Source organism: Myotis nattereri (assembly GCF_964212035.1).
Source record: "Myotis nattereri genome assembly, chromosome: 8".
NCBI lineage: Eukaryota > Metazoa > Chordata > Mammalia > Chiroptera > Vespertilionidae > Myotis > Myotis nattereri.
The window spans coordinates 18626338-18650378 of record NC_138083.1 but is presented as its reverse complement, the minus strand read 5'-3'; the positions used below and the strand labels follow the sequence as shown (position 1 = coordinate 18650378).

General features: G+C 45.8%; 1 protein-coding gene across 2 annotated transcripts; it reads left to right on the top strand.

Annotated features, from left to right (window-relative positions):
* Positions 1-12364: 12364 nt before the first annotated feature.
* ZNF133 (zinc finger protein 133) lies at positions 12365-20913 on the top strand. 2 transcript variants are annotated; one of them, XM_081096771.1, is made up of 4 exons: positions 12365-12451; positions 16770-16896; positions 17030-17125; positions 19006-20913. In XM_081096771.1, the coding sequence occupies exons 2-4, from the start codon at positions 16776-16778 to the stop codon at positions 20607-20609; spliced, it is 1821 nt and encodes a 606-aa protein (XP_080952897.1). In that variant the 5' UTR covers positions 12365-12451; positions 16770-16775; the 3' UTR covers positions 20610-20913. The 2 variants fall into 2 exon arrangements, with proteins under 2 accessions (XP_080952897.1, XP_080952896.1); XM_081096770.1 differs by lacking the exon at positions 12365-12451 and adding an exon at positions 15811-16156.
* The last annotated feature ends 3128 nt before the right edge of the window (positions 20914-24041 follow it).

Below are 24041 nucleotides of genomic sequence, written 5' to 3'. Positions count from 1 at the left end.
TTTAAATATATTTTATTGATTTTTTACAGAGAGGAAGGGAGAGGGGATAGAGAGTTAGAAACATTGATGGGAGAGAAACATCGATCAGCTGCCTCCTGCACACTCTCCTGGGTATGTGCCCGCAACCCAGGTACATGCCTTTGACCGGAATCGAACCTGGGACCCTTCAGTCTGCAGGCCGATGCTCTATCCACTGAGCCAAACCGGTTAGGGCGTTGTTGTTTTCTTTTTAAATATTTTTATTGATCAGAGAGGAAGGGGGGGGGGGGAGAGAGAGAGAAACATCAGTGATGAGAGAGAATCACTGATTGGCTGTAACCAGCAACCTGGGCATGTGCTCTGACTAGGAATCGAACTGACCTCCCAGTTCATAGGTCTACACTCAACAACTGAGCCATTCCGGCCGGGCTGAGTTTTAATTAGTTGACTCTGGCCAGTGTGTGGGCCGGGTTTGAAGGAGATGAGATTAGAGGCAGCAAGTCTGATTAGAGAGCTACTGCAGACGTCCAGGTAAGAGCCGATGAGCATCTCAATTAGGACCGGGAGTGTAGGATGGAGAGGAAAAGAGCTCCTCAGAAAGTGTTTATGACAGAAAATGTAGTCCATTTGGCCCCATGTAATCAAAAGGCAGCAAATATGTACAAAACCCATTAGTGAATGAAGGAATATTAATCAATCTCTTGATGGGTCCCGGAAGGACTGTAGGGTGAGGCTGTGCAGGGTGATACTCCCCAAGGGCAGCCAGCCCGAAAATGAGTGAAGGCTGTGGGCCCACCTAGCACTCCAAAGAGATCCGAGACAAAGATACGCCCCCCACCCCAGGCAGTTTACAACTTCTATGTGTAAACCACATGCAAACTGCTGATTCAGGCTGGGCGTGCTGAGTTTTGAAAAGGCAAAATGCCTTCTCTCTGTTCTCTCACATGAGATAAGAGTTGGCCTTTTTAGAACAAAAAAAACCAACATCCAACAACTTTCATTTCTTCCCTTTGGGCAAGATTAACCTTCAAACATGTTGACTAAAGTGTGAATCAACCAACGGGTTCAAATTTAGGATTTTCCTTTAGCAAGACTAGGGAGTGTTACCAGGTCCCTCTGGACTGTGATGTCAAGAGAAAATTTAGAAGGATGAGAAACTCAATGAATGAAACACTATAAAACTTTGTGTCAGTGGTTCTCAGCCTTGCCTCATAAACATCTGGGGAGCTTTTAAAATTCTTGAACCCAACTCCATACCCAGAGGTTGGGATACAGTTAGAGGGGCGAGGCCCCAGCAGCTGCATTTATGTTATCTTCTTCAGAAGAGCTGTAAGGGAGGTGCCTGCAAGGTCCTTAGCTCAGGCACTGATGGACGAGAAAAGCATATTGTGAAACCAGCAAGGGATATTTTACATTTTTACATTGAAGGACTGTTAAAATCACAAAGTTTGCCCTAGCTGGTTTGGCCCAGCGAATAGAGCATCGGTCTTCGGACCGAAGGGTCCCGGGTTCAATTCCGGTCGGTCAAGAGCACATGCTGGGTTGTGGGTTCGATCCCCAGTGTGGGACATGCAGGAGGCAGCCAATCAGTGATTCTCTCTTTTCATTGATGTTTCTACTTCTCTCTCCCTCTCCCTTCCTCTCTGAAATCAATAAAAATATATTAAAAAAAAAAGATTTAACAAATTTCCTCCATGATGTTGGCTTTGACTACCCCACAGACCCAGTGAGCAACTGAAGATTTTGTGGCCTTCCAGAGAATAGCAATCGACCAGGTTGGGTGGCTAAGTTGCTTAGAGTATCATCCTGTGCACCAAAGGGTTGCGGGTTCGATTCCTGGTCAGGGCACATATCTAGGTTATAAATTCAATCCTCGGTTGGGGTGTGTGTGTATGTGTGTGTGTGTGTGTGTGTGTGTGCACAGAAGGCAACCAATAGATGTTTCTCTCTCTTGCTCTCTCCCTCTTTTCCTCTCTCTCTAAAGTCAATAAAAACATATCCTCATGTGAGGATTAAAAAAACAAGCATTCTCAAACGCAAGAAGCGTTTGTTTGAGCCCCTTCCCCCTTGGATGATCCAGACACACTGTGGGAATTCTGAAACCCACCTAACCACCTGCAAGCCTCAGAATTGCTCAACTGTTGAAGTCAAATTCTCCCACGGTGGAAATGGACAAACAATGTGGCTTCCTCAGCCCAAATTTACTTACCTTGTCCTCCACTTCCCAAGACACTGGAAATATGCACTACAGTAGTATGAGGACCCTCAGAAGTAGATTGCTGGAAACAGGACACACAGGGACACACCAGTGCCTCTGGAGAGAACCAGGTTAAAGATGGTTGTAAGGAAAAATGCTTCATTATAACACACCATCCTACATATTGACTGCCATTCTTAATCCTTTTATCCTTCCACTAGAGGCCCGGTGCACGGATTCATGCACAGGTGGGGTCCCTCGGCCTAGCCTGTGGGGGTGGGGCCAAAACCGGCTCTCCAACATCCCCTGAGGGGTCCCGGATTGCTAGAGGGCAGTTTTTGGGTGACACACCCAGGAATTGGGCTCCCTCCTTTTTGGTTCCAGGTGCGTCACCTGAGAACCACAGCTGCCAAGTCACTGCAGCTCAGCAGCTCCTGTGTTGAGCGTCTGCCCCCTGGGTGATCAGTGTGCGTCATAGCTACCTGTCAGACAGTCTAACGGTCGATGGTCGCTTAGGCTTTTATATATATAGATGTCCTCATAAAAACCCCCACTGTGATCTCCTTTAGAAAGCTGCTGGTTATAATGAAACCAGGCAGAGACAAAGTCCACTAGAGCAGATTGCACTAAAAACAATCTGCTGTAATTACTGTGCTCCATAATCATCTTCTTCCAAGAAGCTGAGCTGATAATCATTTGCAGACATGACCTCATTTATCTATATGACAAACCTGTCCATAGGTGGGGTATTATCATCCCATTACGCCTTTTGCACTTAGGACTGTCTCAAGATCACCTGGGAAATTGGCCGTAAAGATGAGACTGGAAACTGTGTGCTGCAATTTTCGCTTTCGTTCTGGGCCTGTCAGAGCTTGCTGCCACGAGCTGCAAGGAGCAGGAGACAGTGGGGAAAATGCGTATGCATGTTGCCGTCCACGTGTGAAAACAGCAATATCCACGCCTGTGTGCTCGAACACTCTCCAAAAAAGGAAACGGAAAAGATTCTAACACGTCACTGAAAGAAACCATAGAATATCTCTGACTAACACACATGCCAAAAGCACGTGGGTCTCCCAAGTGTTACACTGTGAAAATAAAAGGGGGGAAAGATAGATGAATAAAAAAAAATCATGAAATCCAGAAACATTCCTGTTAACAAAACAGTGCGGAAACGGAAGGAAGTTTCCTTCTGGAGCCTCCACTGCCAGAGGTGCTACAATACTCACGCATGAGAGGGACTCAAAGCCAGGGAAGAAATACATAGAAATGATTTCCTTTTCAGGACATCTAATTTTAATCTCCATTTCACTGCAATCTTCTTCCTATTTGGTGTGTCATTCAGTGACAACCAAGAATCTGAAGAGCCTCCGGGTCGTCTCAGTTCATGCATAAACCCTCAACACATGCGATGTACTCATGGCCCTATGTGGTGGACATAAATAACTACCTTGAGCTGAAAATACCCTGGCCTATTGTTAATGTGAAGCTATTTCCTAAATCAGAAAAGTTAGTTAACTAGAACTATAATAGAACACGGTTTTAAAATACAACTGGAAGCATCTCGAATGCATCAAGTTAAGTTTGGTTTCCACCTGGCCCAGTGATGGCGACGCTGTCCTAACCCACCTTCAAGACTTCAGGGCATCTTGTGGAGTGAGATGGAGCACTAGGCCTGGCTGGGGGGACAGGCACTGCACACGGCCTGGGTGACCTTGCACAAACCACCGTCCCTAAGCCTCGAATTTTCATTGTAAAGGAAAAGGGCCAAAGCAGAAGACCCCAGAAGCCTCTTCCTTGGGCTCTGCCTGCTCATACATGAATTTGCTGGATTAAACTGTTCACTTTGGGGGCAGTCCGTGTCCCCCTTTGTGATACGGACCTCAGCAGAGCCAGAGACTTGTCTGACTGAACTTTGTGCACCAGAAGAACGTTAAAGACCTTTCAGCACTCACTACATTTTCATGAATATTTCTTTACTTCATCATTTCCCCAGTGAGACTGTGAGCGTCTTGGGTGCAGGAGCAGGGTCCCTCCCCTTTGAATCTCAGCAGCCTGGCTGAGCAGGACACAGTCCGCACCCAACCCGTGGCTGTGAGCTGTCCATAGGTTAGAGCATGCTATTGAACTAATATAAATATATAACAAATGTGCCAAACTACTATAAATGTAATATAAATGAATATAATTGTGGGAGATATATTTGTTTTTTAAATTAACCTACGTAAAAATTTATAATCTAAGATGACCTTTGTGTTTCTTTTAAATAAGTTCTTTAAAATCTTGTTTCCAGGCAAAAAGAAAACGAATTTGGTATCAATGAATTTAAACAGGCAAGATAACAGGAGCCATTCATATTTTATTTTTAGTAGAATTTTGAACTCCAAGGAATTAAAAATATATCATATAAATAAGACTGAATTAGCTTTTGCAACAATTTTGAGCAATAAATTGAGGAAAGATAGAAGAGGTAACAATATCTGACCCCTTGTTGGAGCTCATAAATCAATCCCATAACTCTAAATTTTCAATTCAGTGATTTTCCTGGTGTCTGTCTTTCTTAAAGATAATCACTTTATAGTCAACAGCACACATCCTTTTCATTTTGTAAAGCCACAGTCCAACAGAACCCCAGAATGTCAAGTGTACAAAACAGGAAACTTTCTGGTGAAAGTTCTGATTTTTAATAATCTGAATTTTGCCTGGCTGGTGTGGTTCAGTGGTTGGGCATAGACCTATGAACCAGGAGGTCACAGTTCAATTCCTGGTCAGGGCAAATGCCTGGGTTATGGGCTCAATCCCCAGTAGGGGGCATGCGGGAGGCAGCCACTCAACGATTCTCTCTCACCATTGATGTTTGTATCTCTCTCCCTCTTCCTTCCTCTCTCTGAAATCAATACAAATATATATATTTTTTAAATCCGAGTTTTCTAGTTAGCTAAACAACCAATGGCCTGCCTGGGCAACAACAGTCTCCTCTGTTCCATTCCTAAAGCGCATCAAAAGTCTCCCAACAGTCCCCGGAGTCACCTGCCTATCTCATCATTCTTATCTTTCCATTTCAAGGTTTCAACCAAGTCTTGCGGATTTGGAGTATCAAGTTCTGAGGACATAAGGAGATACAATGACACCAAAGGCAGTGAGGAGCTGCTGGAGGTTTACAAGTAGCTCAGGTGAGTGGTCAGATCTCTGTGAGATAACAGGAGCCCAGAAAATTGAAAGGTGAGCAGCCTCCTGAAGGCCAGGACACTGGCTAAGAAACTCTTGCCTTACTCCAGGGAGAACAGATAAGGGACCAAAGCTACTGCCAGAGGGATGTCTGATTGCCATCTTAGGCCCAATCCCTCGGGGAGCAGGCCTAAGCCAGCAGGTGGTCATCCCCCAAGGGGTCCCAGACTGCAAGAGGGCACAGGCCAGGCTGAGGGACCCCTGGTGCAAATTTTTGTGCACCGGGCCTTCTAGTGTGTATGTATGTGTGTGTGTGTGTGTGTGTGTGTGTGTGTATATATATATATTATTGACCTCAGAAAGAAAGGGAGAGGGAGAGAGAGGTGCTTTAATGATGAGAGAGAACCATCGATCAGCTGCCTCCTGCACACCCCACATTGGGGATCGAGTCTGCAACCCGGGCATATGCCTTGACCAGGAATTGAACAGACGACCTCCTGGTTCCTGGGTCAATGCCCAACCACTGAGCCACACCCAGCCAGGCTCAAATATTATAATTAGAGACCCAATGCATGAAATTCATGCAAGGGGCTCAGCCTGCCAAGCCCTGGCTGCCTCGGCTCTTGCAGCCTAGCTGCCTCACAGCCCTGGCTGCCTCGAGGCCCCATGACCCCACCCACTGGTCATTCTGGAGGGTCATACTGCCGTCTGGTCTAATTAGCATATTAGCTCTTTATTATATAGGATGCTGTTAAAATTAATTCCAAAGAACGATATGCAACTTACATCTATTATATCTTCACTTATTTACTTTTTAATGTAGTTATTGCCTGGTACCCCGCCCCCCTTTCCTGGAAATTATAAGCCCCTGAGAAAGTAGACACTCTGCCTTGTTTATTGCCAAATCCTCAGTGCCTAGAACAGTGCCAGGCAAATAGTATTTGCTCAATATTTATCTCTCTCTCTCTCTCTCTCTTTTTTTGCTAAGAAAATGTATTCAGTTTTGTAAAACTAAGATTTAAAAGGATTTACTCTGACTATGGAAGACAGTATGGAGTTTCCTCAAAAAACTAAAAATGGAACTCCCATTTGACCCTGTGATCCCACTTCTAGGAATATATCCCAAGAAAACAGAAACGCCAATCAGAAAGGATATATGCACCCATATGTTCATAGCAGCACAATTCACCATAGCTAAGATCTGGAAACAGCCTAAATGCCCATCAGTAGATGAATGGATTAGAAAACTGTGGTACATCTACATGATAGAATACTATGCTGCTGTAAAAAAGAAGGAATTCTTACCATTTGCAACAGCATGGATGGAACTGGAGAGCATTATGCTAAGTGAAATAAGCCAGTCAATGAAGGAAAAATACCACATGATCTCACTCATTCATGGATAATAAAGACCATTATAAACTTATGAACAAAAATAGATACAGAGGCAGAGCTGCCTCGAACAGGCTGTCAAACTACAGCGGGAAGGCTGGGAGGGTTGGGGGGCAGGACGGGGGGTGGGGGGGGAGGGGGTAAGAGATCAACCGAAGGACTTGTATGCATGCATATAAGCATAACCAATGGACATAAGACACTGGGGGGTAGGGGAGGCCAGGGGATTGGCAAGGGCGGGGGAAAAAGGAGACATATGTAATACTCTTTGTAATACTTTAAGCAATAAATAATTTTTTTTTAAAAAGGATTTACTCTGGATGAAAGGAAATCAGGAACTGGGCCAATTTAAAACTATAATAATAATCATGTTGATGAGTATGGTGATATTTATTGAGAAATTACTATATGTCAGGCCACTGTTCTAATGGCTTAAATATATGGACCCATTAAATCCTTACATGACTCACTGAAGGTAGATTAAAAAATTTCCCCCAAGTCAGCCAGTTGGTGAGTGGCATTCCAACTTGGACAGCCTAATTCTAGAACTTGGGCTGTTCACCATAACTGGTGATGTAGCTGCCATGGTTAGTCTGAAAACTAATATCCTTCCACCCAATTACTCCCCTGAGATTGATATGTACAGACAAACTGAGCTGGCTTTTTTGTCTAACTCTCTCCAGAATGTTCTATGTATACATTTAACTCATTCAACAGTCATTTTTTTCAATTACCCCATTTTGCAGGGGGGAAAATTCCTGAACAGATAGCAGATTTCCTACACCCAGAGTTATTTCATTTGGATACTATGGTGTTTATAAGGGCCACATTGTTGGTTAGCTCAAATATGGCTCCACATATGAAATGCTTTCCATTTCAGCTCACCATCTTAAGATGTTCATAAATACAAGCTTTAATGGGGGCAAGGGCTTTGTTTTGTTAATGCTGTAAACAAACAATGTGGGCACATAATAAACCCTCAATAAATATGAATGAATGAATCAAATCATGCTCTGAGAATCCTTGTACATTATGTTAACCCCCCGCCAATAACTATGTTAATTATCTGTGTTTGATTTTAGAACAGTAAATTATCATAGATTATAAGAATATGAGTCATTACCTTCTTCAATGATATCCATTCTTAAAACACAATTAAATGGTTCACTCTCACAAATATTTGGAAAGATGCAAAATCAACAAATTTCTCTGAGGCCTTGGCTACCCAAGTTGTTTAGGAAGAAGACTGGCCTCTGGGCAACTGAACCCTGACTTTTTTAAAAATATATATATTTTTATTGATTTCAGAGAGGAAGGGAGAAACATCAATGATGAGAGAAAAATCATTGATCAGCTGCCTCCTGCACGCCCCCTACTGGGAATCGAGCCCACAACCCAGGTATGTGTCCTTGACTGGAATCAAACCTGGGACCTTTCAGTCCACAGGCCAACAATCTATCCACTGAACCAAGCCAGCTAGGGCTAAATCCTGACTTTTGAGAAGTTGGCCTGCTCCCATTCTCCACCTGAATTGTCAGAAGGGCCTAGGGAGGGAAAGGAATGGATCACTGTGTTTAGGGCGCCCCCTGCTGTTCAATGATGTTGAGACTGCTTGGAAAACAGGGGCAGGGCTTTCAGCGGATGAGTTATTTGGTCAAAGGTCAGGAACTACCCACTGCACTTTCATTCCTAGATAGGACCTTAGAGGTGATTAGTTCAAGCTGACATTAGAAATGGGGAAACTGGCGCCCAAAGAAGTCAAATGTCTCATCCATGGTCACTCAGCTGGTTAAATCTCAAACAGGAAAGAAGCTGTATTCCCTGACCCACACCTCCCATCAAAGGAAACTAAACTCAATTCCAGTCTCTTCACCCTTTTTACATTTATTTTTTTGAAAAATTTTAATATATACATCCTAATTGTTGACAGTATTACAAATGTCTCCCTTACTCCCTCTCCGCCCCCAGGTCTTCACCTTATTGTCCATCTCCATGGGCTATGCCAGTGGTCGCCACACTGCGGCTCCCAAGCCACATGCAGCTCTTTGGCCCCTTGAGTGTGGCTCTTCCACAAAATACCATGTGCGGGCATGCACGTAGAGTGCAACTGAAACTTCGTGGCCCATGCACAGAAGTCGGTATTTTGTGGAAGAGCCACACTCAAGGGGCCAAAGAGCCACATGTGGCTCACGAGCCGCAGTTTGCCGACCACTGGGCTATGCATATAAGTAGGGGTGCATAGGGGAGCATATAATCTGATTGATGTCTCGGAGGGTTTAGAACAGCCATGGGCAAACTACGGCCCGCGGGCCGGATCCGGCCCATTTGAAATGAATAAAACTAAAAAAAAAAAAAAGACTGTACCCTTTTATGTAATGATGTTTACTTTGAATTTATATTAATTCACACAAACACTCCATCCATGCTTTTGTTCCGGCCCTCCAGTCCAGTTTAAGAACCCATTGTGGCCCTCAAGTCAAAAAGTTTGCCCACCCCTGGTTTAGAATATACAGTGGGGCCTTGACTTAAGTGTCCCGACTAACGAGTTTTTTGAGATACCAGCTGTCTCTCCACCAATTTTTTGCATTGAGTTGATAGAGTAATTTGAGTTAACGAGCTCCTTAACAAGCTCGGTCTCAGAACGAATTAAACTAGTAAGTCAAGGCCCCACTGTATTCCTAGAAGTGGAATCACTGGGCCAAATGGCAGTTCCAGTTTTAATTTTTTGAGGAAATTCCATACTGTTTTCAATAGTGGCTGCATTTCCACCAGCAGTGAACTAGTGTTCCCTTTTCTCCACATCCTCACCAGCACTTGTTTATTGGAGATAGCCATTCTGGCAGGTGTGAGGTGATATCTCATTGTGGTTTAAATTTGCATTACTCTAATGATTAGTGACCTTGAGCATTTTTTCATATGTCTTTTGGCCATTTGTATGTCCTCTTTGGAGAAGTGTCTATTCAGGTCCTCTGCCCATTTTTTAAGTTGGATTGTCTTTCTGTTGTTCTGAGTACTTTATATATTTTGGAGATTAACCCCTTATAAGATGTATCATTGGCAAATATGTTCTCTCATACAGTGGGTTCCCTTTTCATTTTTTAAAAAAAATGTTTTATTGATTTTTTAGAGAGGAAGGGAGAGGGATAGAGTTAGAAACATCGATGAGAGAGAAACATCGATCAGCTGCCTCCTGCACACCCCCTACTGGATAGGTGTCCGCAACCAAGGTACATGCCCTTGACTGGAATCGAACCTGGGACTCTTCAGTCCGTAGGCCGACACTCTATCCACTGAGCCAAACCGGTTAGGGCTCCCTTTTCATTTTGATGGTGGTTTCTTTTGCTGTGCAGAAACTTTTTATTTATTTATTTATTTATTTATTTATTTATTTATTTATATTTTTTTATTGATTTCTGAGAGAAAGGGAGAAGGGGGGGGGGACATCAATGATGAGAATCATTGACCAGCTGCCTCCAGCAGGTCCCCTACTGGGGGATCGAGCCCACAACCCAGGCATGTGCCCTTGGCCGGAATCGAACCTGGGACCCTTCAGTCTGCAGGCCAATGCTCTATCCACTGAGCCAAACCAGCTAGGGCAGAAGCTTTTTATTTTGATGTAGTCCCATTTATTTTTTCCTTTGTTTCTCTTGCCCTAGCAGATGTTATCAGCAAAATGCTTCAAAAGATGTCTGAGATTTCACTGCCTATGTTTTCTTCTAGGATATTTATGGTTTCATGGCTTACATTTAAGTCTTTTATCCATTTTGAGTTTATTCTTGTATATGGTGTAAGTTGGTGGTCTAGTCTCACCTTTTTGCACGTGTCCAGTTTTCCCAACACCATTTGCTGAAGAGACTCTTTACTCCATTGTATGTTCTTGCCTCTTTTGTCAAATTGACCGTAGTGGTGTGATCAATTTCTAGGGTCTCTGTTCTGTTCCATTGATCTGTGTCTGTTCTTGTGTCAGTACCAGGCTGTTTTGATTATAATGTCTTTGTAATATAGTTTGGTATCCGGCATTGTGATCCCTATTCCCCTCTCACAGGAAGTCAGACAGCCCCTCATCTTGGAAGTCTTCCTTGGTCTCTTATCACCAGCATCCTGTGATCCCTGACTTTCACATACAGGAAGCATCACTGGACACTTAAACATGCATGTCCCTGCATTGATACTTTGAACTTCTCTGTGTTAACAGCTAATTTCTAGGTGGGAGAGAGACCTGAGAAGGTTCTAAATAAAACAGGCACTTATCCAGGGCCAGGGCTAAATTGAAATTCACTACAAACCAGGCAGCCTGAGGGCAAGAGAAGGAAATGGATCCATCCTGCAAGAGATAAGAAGAAATTTTAGAAAATTCTCATCTCTTCCTGGTTCTCTGGGACACAGTAGAAATTTTCTTGGTCTTCCTAGAGAAGGAGTAAGTTTCGGAAAGCCTATGTAAGGTAGAGAAGTGAGAGGTGTCCAGGTGGAAATGCCCTCCCACCAGTGAAGTGGGGCTTGCTCTCCAGCACCTCAGTTGAGGGTGTCCCCAGATGGCAGCAGCACAGCCCAGGACGGACAGATGGACTGACTGACTGACTGACTGAATGAATGAATAAATAAATAAAACTGACTGACTGAATGAATGAATAAAAGACCCAGAGACTGACTGAATGAATGAATGAATGAATGAATGAATAAATAAATAAATAAATAAATAAATAAATAAATAAAAAAAAAATAAAAGACCCAGAGAGCCCTAACCAGTTGAGTGGATAGAGCTTTGGCCTGTGGACTGAAGGGTCCCCATTTAATTCTGGTCAAGGACACATGCCCGGTTGTGGGCTGGATCCCCAGTAGGGGGTCGTGGAGCAGGCAGTTGATGAATTAGTCTCATCATTGATGTTTCTATCGCCTCGCTCCCTCCATTCCTATCTGAAATCAATAAAAACATATTTTTAAAAAAAAGACCCATAGAGCCAAGCCAAGGAGCTATGGCCTAAGAGGTCCTCTTCCCCAGAAGATAAAGGAGTTTGCCTATAATTTCAGGGACTCCAAAGGAGGAATAAGGTCCCAGGTCACCGGCAGTGGAGTGTTTGGGTTGACGACTCGTGCCCTGATGAACCCCCGGGGAGAAGGCTGCACCCCTCCCATCTTCCTTCTCGCCTCGGGTGTAAATGAAGTTAAAAGGGCATGTGACCTGGACGAGACCGCATCCCTCCGGCGCTCACGGAATACCGGGAACAGGTTACAACCCACAGCAGGAGCTGGGAATGGACAGCCGAAACCCCTCCGACCCGCATCAACTCCAGAATCGGAAAAGCAGCCTCCGCCACGTCACTTCCGCGCGCCGAGGGGCGGGGCCGGATGCGGGAGACACTGCAGGCGCCACTGGGAAGTGTAGTCTTTTAGGCAAGGCGTTAGAGAGAGGTCGGGCACAACGGAGTACTACGGCCATGGCCCTGTACATGTTTTGTGAACGTGGTTTGAAGAATAAAAAGTAGAAATCTAGGTGCCACACTGGTTATTCTCCAGGGATCGGAGTAAGTTGTCCGCGGCGATCCCTCGGAAGCCAATGGGAGCGCGGGCCAGCTGCGCGCTCCGGCCGCGCCGAGCATCCTGGGGGGTGGGGCGTGGTCCCGGCGCCGTGGCGGATTCTGGGTAGTGTAGTCCGCCCGCGTGGCTGGAGCCGGTCCCCAGCTGGTGGCTGGATTGACCCCTTGTTCTTCGGTGGCGCAGGTGAGTGAGGCTCCCGCGGCACCTTTGCCTCACCGTGCCCTTCCCTGCTCCGGAAGGTGGGCCTAAAAGCGTTGCTGTGAGCCGGGGCTGCGGATGGTGCCGTGGGCGGGCGAGGAGGTAGTGATGGGGACGTGCTGTCGTGGCTCAGGCCGTGCGCTACCGGATGTCTTATTTGGGGGTGTGGGCGCGCATCCCCGACGTGAGTGAAGCTCAACCTTGAAGCCCAGTGATGGTGGGTGCTGAGCTCCGGCCTTTCGTCCTAGGGTTCCTGTGGGTTGCGACATGTTTGGCCTTGGCCGAAATACGGGTATTGGGAGAGGGGGGTCTCTCATGCCACAAGTCCCTGGGTTTCGGGGAGTTGAGTTACTAGGCTCTGGGGGTCCTAACATTTCCCAGGTGGTGGAGTGAGGGCTGCCATTGGGGTTTTGGTGGGTGAGGGCTGAGAGTCTCGCATCGATTCTCCGTTTTGCTGAGGCGGGGTGCGGGGTCCCTGGCTCGGACTAGGTGTTGGAATGGCCATTTGGACGCGATCTTAGGGTCTCAAATCGGCAGGTCACCCCTGGGCTCGGGCCTTGGAAGCAGTGGGGCTGGAGGCCACTGGGCAAGTTTTTCAGAGATGCGGAGGACTGTCACTGATCCCAGGAATCATGAATTCCCCCATCTCTGGTGTGGCCAAGCTTTGGGACTTTAAGTTTCATCTTAACTTTTTATTACAGAAAATTTCAAGACAGAAGTAGATAGAACTTCATAGACCCATCACCCAGATTCAGTGCTTATCACCTCTTGATCATTCTTGATTTCATCTCAGAATGACACCCTGAGAACCCTTATAATCCACAGTGGTTTCTTATCACCCAGAGCCACATTTCATCCAGGCTCTGTGACTTTATAGCTGTGTCCCCTTGGGCAAGAGACTGACCTCGCTTGTGCCTCCATTTTCTTATCTGTGAAATGAAGGTAGCAAATCCGTACTCCATTGGGCTGGGGAGGTAGAATGAGGTAAAACTTGTGCAGGGCCTGGAACAGCCTCTGGTATGTATGTATATGCTAAGTGCCTGGTAGGTGTTAACTTTCCTTATTAGAGCAAAGGTGAGAGAGCGTCAGCTCAGGGCCAGCGCCAGTAGCAGGTCTGAGCTGGCAGCGTTCACAGCCCGCAGACCAGCTCTCTCCCCAGCAAGCTGCCCACCGTCGTTTCGAATGTGACAGCTCCATTCTTCACGCCTGTAAGGAAGAGGAAGCCCTACCCTGCTGCGTCTTGAGGGTTTCCAGTGACGCTCCTGAATCTTTCTGTTCTTGTTCTGCCACCACTACGTCTCCTGCCGGCCCAGAGGGGACGTCCTAGTGGGCAAAGGGAGGCTCCTGGGCTCTGGCAGCCCAGCTTCAGGTAGGGTCCTGCTTGCCTTTTGCATGCTGAAGGGTTTTCTTTGCTCACCTTTGACATCCAGAGATCAGAGCCCCAGCTGGTTTCCCCAGGAAACGAGGCCTGCACTAAGAGTGACAGTTTTCACAGGGACTGATCTTCAGACCTGGGGCCCTTATTCATGACCTCTCGGTCCTGGCCCAGCATTTCTTCCCTCGGCATTTGTTCAGACTGCTCACTTCAGAGCTTGTCTGCTTGTGAAGTTGTCAACATTCTGCTCTTTTTCCATCCGGTACCCTCACTTACTCTTTTCCCCTGCTAGACTGGTTTGCAGCAAATTGTCCTAGCATTTCACCTTAAATACTTCAGTAGGTATCCCTAACACAGAAGGTCTTCTTAATTTAAGGGAACCACAGTCTAATTGTTATACACAACAGAATTAATATTTGTTTCCCTGGTTGTTTAAATTTTTTTTTCTTGTCAGGAGTGGAAGAGGAAGACATTTCTGGGATCTAGCATGCTGGTTTTCTCTGTCTCTGACTCTCTTTCCTCCCGTTTCTTCTGATCTGGTTGGTTAATAGCTGCAGCTGCTACCAGTGGTGCAAGCTGGGTCTCTTGAGTTTTCCTTGCCTCTTTCTTCTTTCCAAACCTCCCTCCCTTTTGCTTGGCTGTTGTATCCTCTCAATTCTGCCTAAGCGGTACCCCTTAGTTCCTCCTTCCTTTCCTTTATCTCTACTCCTGCACTACTCTAGCTTCCTGTCTCTTCTCCACCTTCTTGCCTGTTTCTCCCCCTCCCCCCACTTTCTCTTAAATTGGGCTTCTAAAGCATAAATATAGTCATGCACTGCTTAATGATGGGGATATGTCCTGAGAAGTGTGCAGGCAGGAGATGTTGTCATTGTGTGAGCATTATAGAGTGTACTTACACACACCTAGATGATATACTAGTAAACCTAAAGATGGGAAGTAAAAATGGTGGTTAGCAGGGTGTCAGGGTGAGGAGGGAGTTAACTGTTTAATGGTTACAGAGTTTTAGTGTGGGATGATGAATGATTTCTGGAGATGGATAGTGGTGATGGTTGTACAACAATGTGAATACACTTAATCCTACAGAAATGTACACATAATGTACACATGTGCCGGCCAGGGCATATGCCTGGGCTCGATCCCCAGTCATGGGTGTACAGGAGAGAGCCAGTCAATGGTTCTCTCTCATCATTGTTTCTGTCTCTCCCTCCCTCTCACTTCCTCTCTGAAATCAGTAATAATATTAAAAAATTAAAAATGATAAAAAAATAGTAAAATTTTTGTTTTGTATACTTATGGTAATAATTAGAAAAACCTACAGATGTCTGCACTCTGCCTATGCTGTGTTTTACCGGTAGGTGCCTGTTCCCCCCAGGTCGTCCTCCCTGTCCACGTTGTGGCTTCCTCTCTCCCTTTGCTCTCAGTGTCCTCTTCTCTGCTTCCTTTATCTGGAGTACCTAGCACTTTTCTCTTGTGATTCTGGCCCATCCTTCAAGACCAAGTTCTTAGGACTCTCTCATGAAATGTTTCTCTTTTTAAAAATTTTTTTTCTTTATTGATTAAGGCATTACATATGTGACCTATCATCCCTCCATTGCCCTCCCTCTCCTCCCCCCACACCTCCCCACCCATGCCCTAACCCCGCAAGTGTCTGTGTTCATTGGTTATGCTAATATGCATGCATACAAGTCCTTTGGTCAATCTCTCCCCCTTCCTCCCACCCTCCCCTGCCTTCCCTCGGGGGTATGAAATCTTTCTTGATATATGTATTCCAGTGTGCCCTCCATTTTGAAAAAAATATCACGGATATGAGTAGAACTGGGCAGGGGGGTGAGAATGGGATGTAGAAATGAATTTGTAGATTGAGTGGCCAAGAAGGTCCGCCCTGAGCATCTACAGTGTGGGGCTGTAAATTTGCTGTTATCCACACTTCACAGGTGAGAAAAGTAAGGCGCTAGTTGACGGCAGAGTTGGGCCCCGAACCCAGACTGTGTGATTCAAGTCCCTGCTCTTCACCACTTCCCGCTTGTGCCTCTCAGGCCGGAGAAGGCTGAGGGGCCATGGGATTCAGGGGAAGGACTGAGTTGTAGTTTAGTCTATGCCATTATTGAATTACTAGTATATGAACTTTAGTCACTCAGATGCTTCAATATTTTGTTGTTGTTAATCCTCACCTGAGGATATTTTCCCTTTGATTTTTAGAGAGACTGGAGGGGAAGGGGAGAGATAGAGAGAAACATCGATGTGAGAGAGACACATCAATTGGTTGCCTCCCGCACAAGCCCCGACTGGGACCAGACATCGAGCCTGCAACGGAGGTACGTGCCCTTGACCAGAATCGAACCCAGGACCCTTCAATCTGAGGGTTGATGCTGTATCCACTGAGCCAAACCAGCTAGGGCCAGAAGCTTCAATATTGATTCACTTGGTTATGCTATTTTAATTTTTTAAATTCTTAAAACTCAGAAAGCCTTTTATGTTTTACTATTGTTTAATTTGTATATGTTGTCTGCTCTTCTGTCTGCCTAGATTTAAAGTTTCTGAGAGTTAGGGACTCCTTTTTTTTTACAAATACAGGGTGTCTCAAAAAATGTATATACACTTAAACAGCTGATAGATCAATTTTGAAAATGAAATGTATTTTAATAAACACGGCCTTTATACAAAGTGTGTATATACGTTTTTTGCGGGGGATACCCTATATTCTCCAAACAGTTCACCCAGGGTTTTGAATGTGTAGATTCACAAGTGCTGCTTGCTGGATAGCCACAGAGGTTTAAAGGTTTTGGAACACTGGCACCAGGGTCGCAGTCAAAGGCAGGATTTAGATCTCTCTCCTGCCTCCCCCAGGGACGCCTTCTCCCTGCCCGTTACCGTGAGCCACGGGCAAGGCTGGCTCCTTGGTGAGCAGGGCTGTGTTTTGTTTTACAGGCACACATGGCATTCAGGGATGTGGCTGTGGATTTCACCCAGGAAGAGTGGATGCTGCTGAGCCCTGCTCAGAGGTCCCTGTACAGGGAGGTGATGCTGGAAAACTACAGCAACCTGGTCTCACTGGGTAAGCCTGGCATCTCTTAGGACCCCCATGCATGCTGCTGGGCCTTTTAGGATCTGCTTGAAGCAGCCATCTTGCCTTCTGACTTGGCCCTTGAGTCCGTAACCTACAGCCACCTTGTTTTCTTTGTGAGCAGGAATTCCATTTTCTAAACCAAAACTCATCACCCAGCTGGAGCAAGGGAAGGAAACCTGGAGAGAGGAGAGAAAATGCCCACCAGCCACTTGTCCAGGTGAGCGGGGAACTGGGCAAATGGATCATAGAGCTGTGTGTGGGCAGCTTGGGGTGGGGGAGAGGAGGCATTGCTCAGGGGTAGGGAGGGAAGACTTACGCCTACCTCCCCAGCTGCTGTTTGCATTGCCTGGCACAGCCGCCTCCCTTCCCGACCTTCATTCTTACCCTGGGACAGGCTTTCCTGGTGTGTCTTCCTCCGCTAGAAGCCTTTCTCCCTCCTCCTGAGTTTCCCTCTCTACCTCACTCAGTTCTCTTCATATTCATGGACTTCTTTCTCGTTACTTTTTTTTTTTTTTAAAGATCAAGCAAGAATGTGGAAAAAATCTGAGTGAGCAAAAGAAATAAGGCAAGCCCAGGGGGAGGGAGGAAGGCTAAAACACCAACCAAGAAATTGAAATTGAATTCTTAAAAAACTGTGAGCCAAAAGTAGATTTTACATTTTTAAATAGTTACATAAGTATATGATATCCTCAGTTTTATACTTCTTACCCTCAAAGCTTAAAATTATTTGCTATCTGACCATTTAAGAAAAAGCTTGCCGACCTGTGCTCTAAGGAATTACAATATACAGCCCTAACTTTTCCTATCCTACTTATTATGTAAAAATGTAAGAACATTGTAATTGCACAGTTCCGTTTACCGCTTTCCCCAACATTCTTTATTCTATAGTTCTTATTTGTATTACGCTTACATACATTGTAAATTCCCTAATACGATATGTATTTTTTTTATCAAGAAGAAATTATTTTATATGCATTCAGCTAATTTACCATTTTCTGTACTCTTCATTTTCTTTCTGGAGATCTGAGTTTCCACCTGGCATCATTTTTCTTTAGCCTAAATAACTTGTTTAACATTCCTTGTGCAGGTGGCACTATATTTACTTACGTTTTGTTTTTCTGAATATTGACATCTCCTACTGAAGAAGTACTATAAGAAGAAAATTTTTCTTTTACATTGATTTCTGGGGAAACTCATTTATATTAATTATAGAAATTATCAGGGATTGAACTGGTCAGGAGCTCCAGCAGGAGCGTCTCTTAAGGCTGTTTATGTGCCATTGCTGTCGACCTGCTGCATTATGGCCCAAAGAAACCTTCTAGCCCGGGCCGGTTTGGCTCAGTGGATGGAGCGTCGGCCTGCGGACTGAAGGGTCCCGGGTTTGGTTCCGGCCAAGGGCATGTGCCTTGGCTGCGGGCACATCCCCAGTGGGGGGCGTGCAGAAGGCAGCTGATCGATGTTTCTCGCTCATGGATGTTTCTGGCTCTATGTCCCTCTCCCTTCCTCTCTGTAAAAAATCAATAGAGTATATTTAAAAAAAAAAAAAAAGAAATCTAATAAACATTCGTTAGTGAGTGGGAAAACTAGTTTAGGCATCTCACACACAATCCCTCTAGCCACTTTTTTGTGCTGCTTCTTACACTAGGAGCTCTCCAGTCTAAATGACTGTTCTCTCAGTCTATCCCTTTGTCTTCATAGGGAAAGACATGGCATTTCCACATGGGTCCTCTGGTTAGAGATCTCTCGGTCACCGAAAATACTTGCGGGCCCAGGTTATATAAGTGTGGGTGGCTGTGAGTTAGAAGATGGTTGTAGTGAGGGGGAGACCGTTGCATCTTGGCCCTGTTTACAGGTGTGAAACTGCCTGTGATGCTTTTACAGTCTGGCACATAGAATAGGTCAGGAATGGGTTTTCTGGGTTGTAGCGGAACTTGGAAGATGTTGTGATGGGCTGGAAAAGGATCATGTGAAGGAAGGTCTTGTTTGGGTAGCACTTACATTTTAAGCATTCTGAGGAAGGGGATTGGGTCTCTCCGTCAGGGTCACTGGGGTTACCCTCCTGAGCCTCAGTTCTGCCTCCGACTCTTCCCTCTGCAGGAGAAGCAAAGCCAGAGCGCCACGTCTGTGCTGCTGTCTGCCCTCCGGGTTTCTCTAGTCAGAAGTTCCACGTGCAGCACGTGCTGTGTGGTCATCCCCCCTGGATCGTCCCACGCGTGTGTGCAGAAAATCACACGCAGCCGGGGGATCGGTGCCTGGGGGGCCAGAAAAAGCAGCAGCCAACCTCTGATCCAGGTTGCTGGAGTGACAAAGCAGAAGGTCAAGAAAGAGAAGGCCCCACGCCTTCATTTGGAAAGACAAAGAAAAAGGCTTTCACAGCATCATCCAAGCCCCCCCAAAGGCAGCCAGTCAGCTCTAGGGACGGCATCAGAGGGGCGGAAACGGAGGCCACCCCTGCTCAGGCGGAGAATTCTGAGGAAACAGACAAATTATTGAAGAGGATAGAAGTCTTAGGATTTGGAACGGTCAATTGTGGAGAATGTGGACTGGGCTTCAGCAAGATGACAAACCTGCTTAGTCACCAGAGGATACACTCAGGGGAGAAGCCGTATGTGTGTGGGGTGTGTGAGAAGGGCTTTAGTCTAAAGAAAAGCCTTGCCAGGCACCAGAAGGCACACTCGGGGGAGAAACCTGTTGTGTGCAGAGAGTGTGGACGAGGATTTAACCGGAAGTCAACACTCATCATACACGAGAGGACACACTCAGGTGAAAAGCCTTACATGTGCAGTGAATGTGGGCGAGGCTTTAGTCAGAAGTCAAACCTCATCATACACCAGAGGACGCACTCGGGGGAGAAGCCCTATGTGTGCCGGGAGTGTGGGAAAGGCTTTAGCCAGAAGTCAGCTGTCGTTAGACACCAGAGGACACACTTAGAGGAGAAGACCATCGTGTGCAGTGATTGCGGACTAGGCTTCAGTGATAGGTCAAACCTCATCTCACACCAGAGGACGCACTCAGGGGAGAAGCCTTATGCCTGCAAGGAATGTGGGCGATGCTTTAGGCAGAGGACGACCCTTGTCAACCACCAGAGGACACACTCAAAGGAAAAGCCTTATGTGTGTGGAGTGTGTGGGCACAGCTTTAGCCAGAATTCAACCCTCATCTCACATAGGCGGACGCACACCGGGGAGAAGCCTTATGTGTGTGGGGTTTGTGGGCGAGGCTTTAGCCTGAAGTCACACCTCAACAGACACCAGAACATACACTCAGGGGATAAGCCCATCGTGTGCAAGGATTGTGGGCGAGGCTTCAGCCAGCAATCAAATCTCATCAGACACCAGAGGACACACTCAGGGGAAAAGCCCATGGTGTGTGAGGAGTGCGGGCGAGGCTTCAGCCAGAAGTCAAACCTCATTGCACACCAGAGGACACACTCAGGGGAAAAGCCATATGTGTGCAGAGAGTGTGGGCGGGGCTTTAGTCACCAGGCAGGTCTCATCAGGCACAAGAGGAAACACTCGAGGGAGAAGCCTTACATGTGCAAGCAGTGCGGACTAGGCTTCAGCAGTAAGTCAGCTTTAATCACCCATAAATGGGCACATTCAAAAGAGAGGCCCTGTGTATGCAGAGTATGTGGCCAAGGCTTTATCCAAAAGTCATACCTCATCTTACATCAGATGACACACCAGGAGGAGAAGCCTTAGGTGTGCAAGACATGTGGGCGAGGCTCACCTCAACAGACTCAGGAGAATGAAATCTCTCCACCACAAACTGCCACTCCAGACTGACAGACCTATTGAGCAATCTTCCGACCTGTTACACTCTCTTTAAGAGTGAAAATGCTGGTGAGGACTAAATACTCAACATTTTTACACTTTGATGAAATGGGATAGAAAAATGCATTCCATAAGTGGTCAGAGGACATTTGGCTTCATTTACTTTCTTCACACTAAGTCTTCATGTTTTGTGGCCTTCTATTCTAATAAACGTTGCTTCTTTACAACTCTTTTACCTTAGCCGTGTACCTCATTTACTCATCTATAAAAATAGGGAATCGGGAGTGGTACAGATAATCTTGAATTCCTAAGTCCACTGTTCTACAAGAATTCAATTCCTTGGAAGACATAAGAACTGGGTCACTAGTATATTTATTAGAAAGTCTAGTCCCTTACATAGGGAGAAAATTTAGGAACTGTATTCAGACATTTCAGGGGAGGGGGGAAACCTTCCAGGTTTCTTCCGGAGAATGTGGCTTCCTCTGGAGCCCATCTGCATCTGGAGCTGCCTCTTCTCTTGGCTGCTGTGACAGCTCCCCTTCTGGCATCTGTGCTCTTAGCTCTCAAATGTCTATTGTTGTCTTTGCTAAACCATCTCCTAACCACCTTTCCTGCTTTTTGTCAGGCTTTCGTCCCTACTTCTCCCATTATGGAGCCTCCTTAATACACTGTCCCCAGCACTCCAATCCCAGGGGGTCTTTCCATTTTGACCAAACAATTCCTTAGTGTCACAGCCTGGGGTATCCAATCACACCCATCTGAGACCACCCTTAACTGTACCACCTTATTGGCACTCTAACAATAGAATGGTCTTTAACCATGTTCTGTGCTTGGCTCTCCAATAACATAAGACTCCTAAAGCCACACTCCAAAATTAGCTGTGTAATATGAGGATTTAGAACTTACAGTCGTGCTCCTCAGCACTCCATCTTAGACTTGTCTAAGGTCCCTTAAGCCACACACTCAGTAGTTCTCCAATTGCAAGGCTAAAGATATTCAACCATGTTTAAAGATTGTTAATCATACCTCCTCCATTGTGTTTCAGTCCAATGGTTTTGCCCAAAATAAGTGGCCTTTAAGGTAAGGAGTAATACCTTTCAGAAAGGAAGGGAGAGGGAGGGATAGAAACATCAATGATGAGAGAGAATCATTGATTGGCTGCCTCCTGCACACCCCCTACTGGGGATCTAGCCCAAAACTCAGGCATGTGCTTTTCACCGGAATTGAACCCGAGACCCTTCAGTCTGTAGGCCGACACTCTATCCACTGAGCCAAACCAGCTAGGGCTAGGACTGACTTTTCTAACTCAAAACCTTGAAGCCGTAATGAAAATAGGTCAAAGTTGGCTACAGAAAAATAAATTCTGCAAGGTAGCCCACACCTTCAGCCAAAATAAAATACAAACTGGAGGGAAATACTGTAGTCCATATCACAGAGATCTGCATAATGTTACTAGACATGGAGCTTTAAAATTAATGGTGGAGCCGGAGCGGGAGGAAGAAGGAATTCAGCTTTGCCTGAGAACAATCAGGTTCTTACCACCCTCCTTATTTTAGCAGTGGCAGAGGGTGAGGCCCGTGCTTACCACGAGCAGGCTCCATTTTCAAACTTATCAACAGAGTAGTGGGCAAAAGAGTGGTTAACAGCCCTAGCCGGTTTGGCTCAGTGGATAGAGCATCAGCCGTGGACTGAAGGGCCTTGGGTTCATTTCCGGTCAAGGGCACCCACCTGAGTTGCAGATGGATCCCTGGCCCTGTTTGGGGAGCATGTAGGAGGCAACCAGTTGAAGTATCTCTTTCACATTGATGTTTCTCTCTCCCTCTTTCCCCTCCCTGCCTCCCTTCCATTCTCTCTAAAAATCAGTGGAAAAATATCCTGGGATGAGGATTAACAACAAAAAATAATAAAGTTCATAATCAACTAAGGAAGTGAGATCATCCTAGCCAGTGGTCGGCAAACTCATTAGTCAACAGAGCCAAATATCAATAGTACGATGATTGAAATTTCTTTTGAGAGCCAAATTTTTTAAACTTAAACTATATAGGTAGTAGGTACACTGTTATTAACTTAATTAGGGTGCTCCTAAGGCTTAGGAAGAGCCACACTCAAAGGGCCAAAAAGCCGCATGTGGCTTGCGAGCCGCAGTTTGCCGACCACGGTCTAGGTGGCCTAGCTGGGCCTGAGTCAACCAGTTGAACGGCTTTAAATGCAGAACTGAGACTTCTCTGGAGAAGGAATTCCCTGATGGGCAGGGAATTTGATCCAATTAAACACACATTCTCTTCCATTTACAAATAGTCTCAGCATCTGTTTCCGGAGAGCCCAGCCTGGGACCAGCTCCATGCTTAAAGGCACCAGCGTCCCCTATGGGTTCGTTTGTCCATCCAAAGGTATTTTGTCCAGTGATTTTTAGAGAGTGGGAGGGAGACTCACATTGTGAGCCTACCATTACACTGGTTCCAAGCAATAATAAACATAGCTCAACTTAATTTATTTAAAAGATATAATAACTCTAAACAGATTGAAATGAAACCCAGGAATGGAATTCAGTAAGACTATGTTGTATTTATCCCAGCAATGGAGGAGATATGACTCAAAAACATATACTATCAATGTAATTTTCTAATGAGAAAAAATAAATTTATTTCAATGGGTGCTGAAAAATCCTTAACACAGTTTTGATTCCTGATATTTTAGTAACTTAGGAGTAAGTGGAAACTAAATTTGGCTACTGGGAAATTTACTTTCATGGATGTGGCTTGTATTACATTTCTATTACATAGTGCTGCTCTGGGCTCTAGAAGATACTCTGCTTCTACAGCATATAAAGAACATCTCCAAATCAGTAAAAAACGGAGTAAGGAACTCAGTTGGCCAATAAACACGTGGGAACTCACTCACCTTGATGGTAAGGAAGGAATGGCAAATTCCAGGTCACGGAGCCCTGTGGGGACGTGGGACGAAGGCATGAAGCAGCAACCAGGCCGTGGGAGGAAATGGCAGTGGGTTCAGATGCAGGGAAGACACTGAACCACCAACCACTGGACATTCAGCCCCGGAGACCAGGCTATCCCACCTGGAACCCTGGGCACCAACTGCAGCAGTGTCTGGTGCCCTAACCCAGCTTCCAAGAGTGATAGCCATTGTTTCACTGCTACCTTCTAAATCTCGAACCCTGTGCAGTTTACCTTGCGGCCAACCCTGACTGATCCATAATGTAAGAGAACTCTGGGAGAGGTGGTCCCGGCTAAGCAAAGTCCATCCCCAGACACCAAACCAGAGGATCACACTCCATGGGTCCCTGCAGACACTGGTTATCCTTGCAGCGTCCGAACAAAGCCTGCCAAGGGTGTGCCAGGG

Excerpts from the sequence above, each read along its gene's own strand:
- ZNF133 (XM_081096771.1), top strand. The coding sequence starts at position 16,776 with ATGGCATTCAGGGATGTGGCTGTGGATTTCACCCAGGAAGAGTGGATG. Across the intron at positions 16,897-17,029 it reads CAGCAACCTGGTCTCACTGG|GAATTCCATTTTCTAAACCA; the intron begins GTAAGCCTGGCA and ends CTTTGTGAGCAG. Across the intron at positions 17,126-19,005 it reads CCCACCAGCCACTTGTCCAG|GAGAAGCAAAGCCAGAGCGC; the intron begins GTGAGCGGGGAA and ends TTCCCTCTGCAG.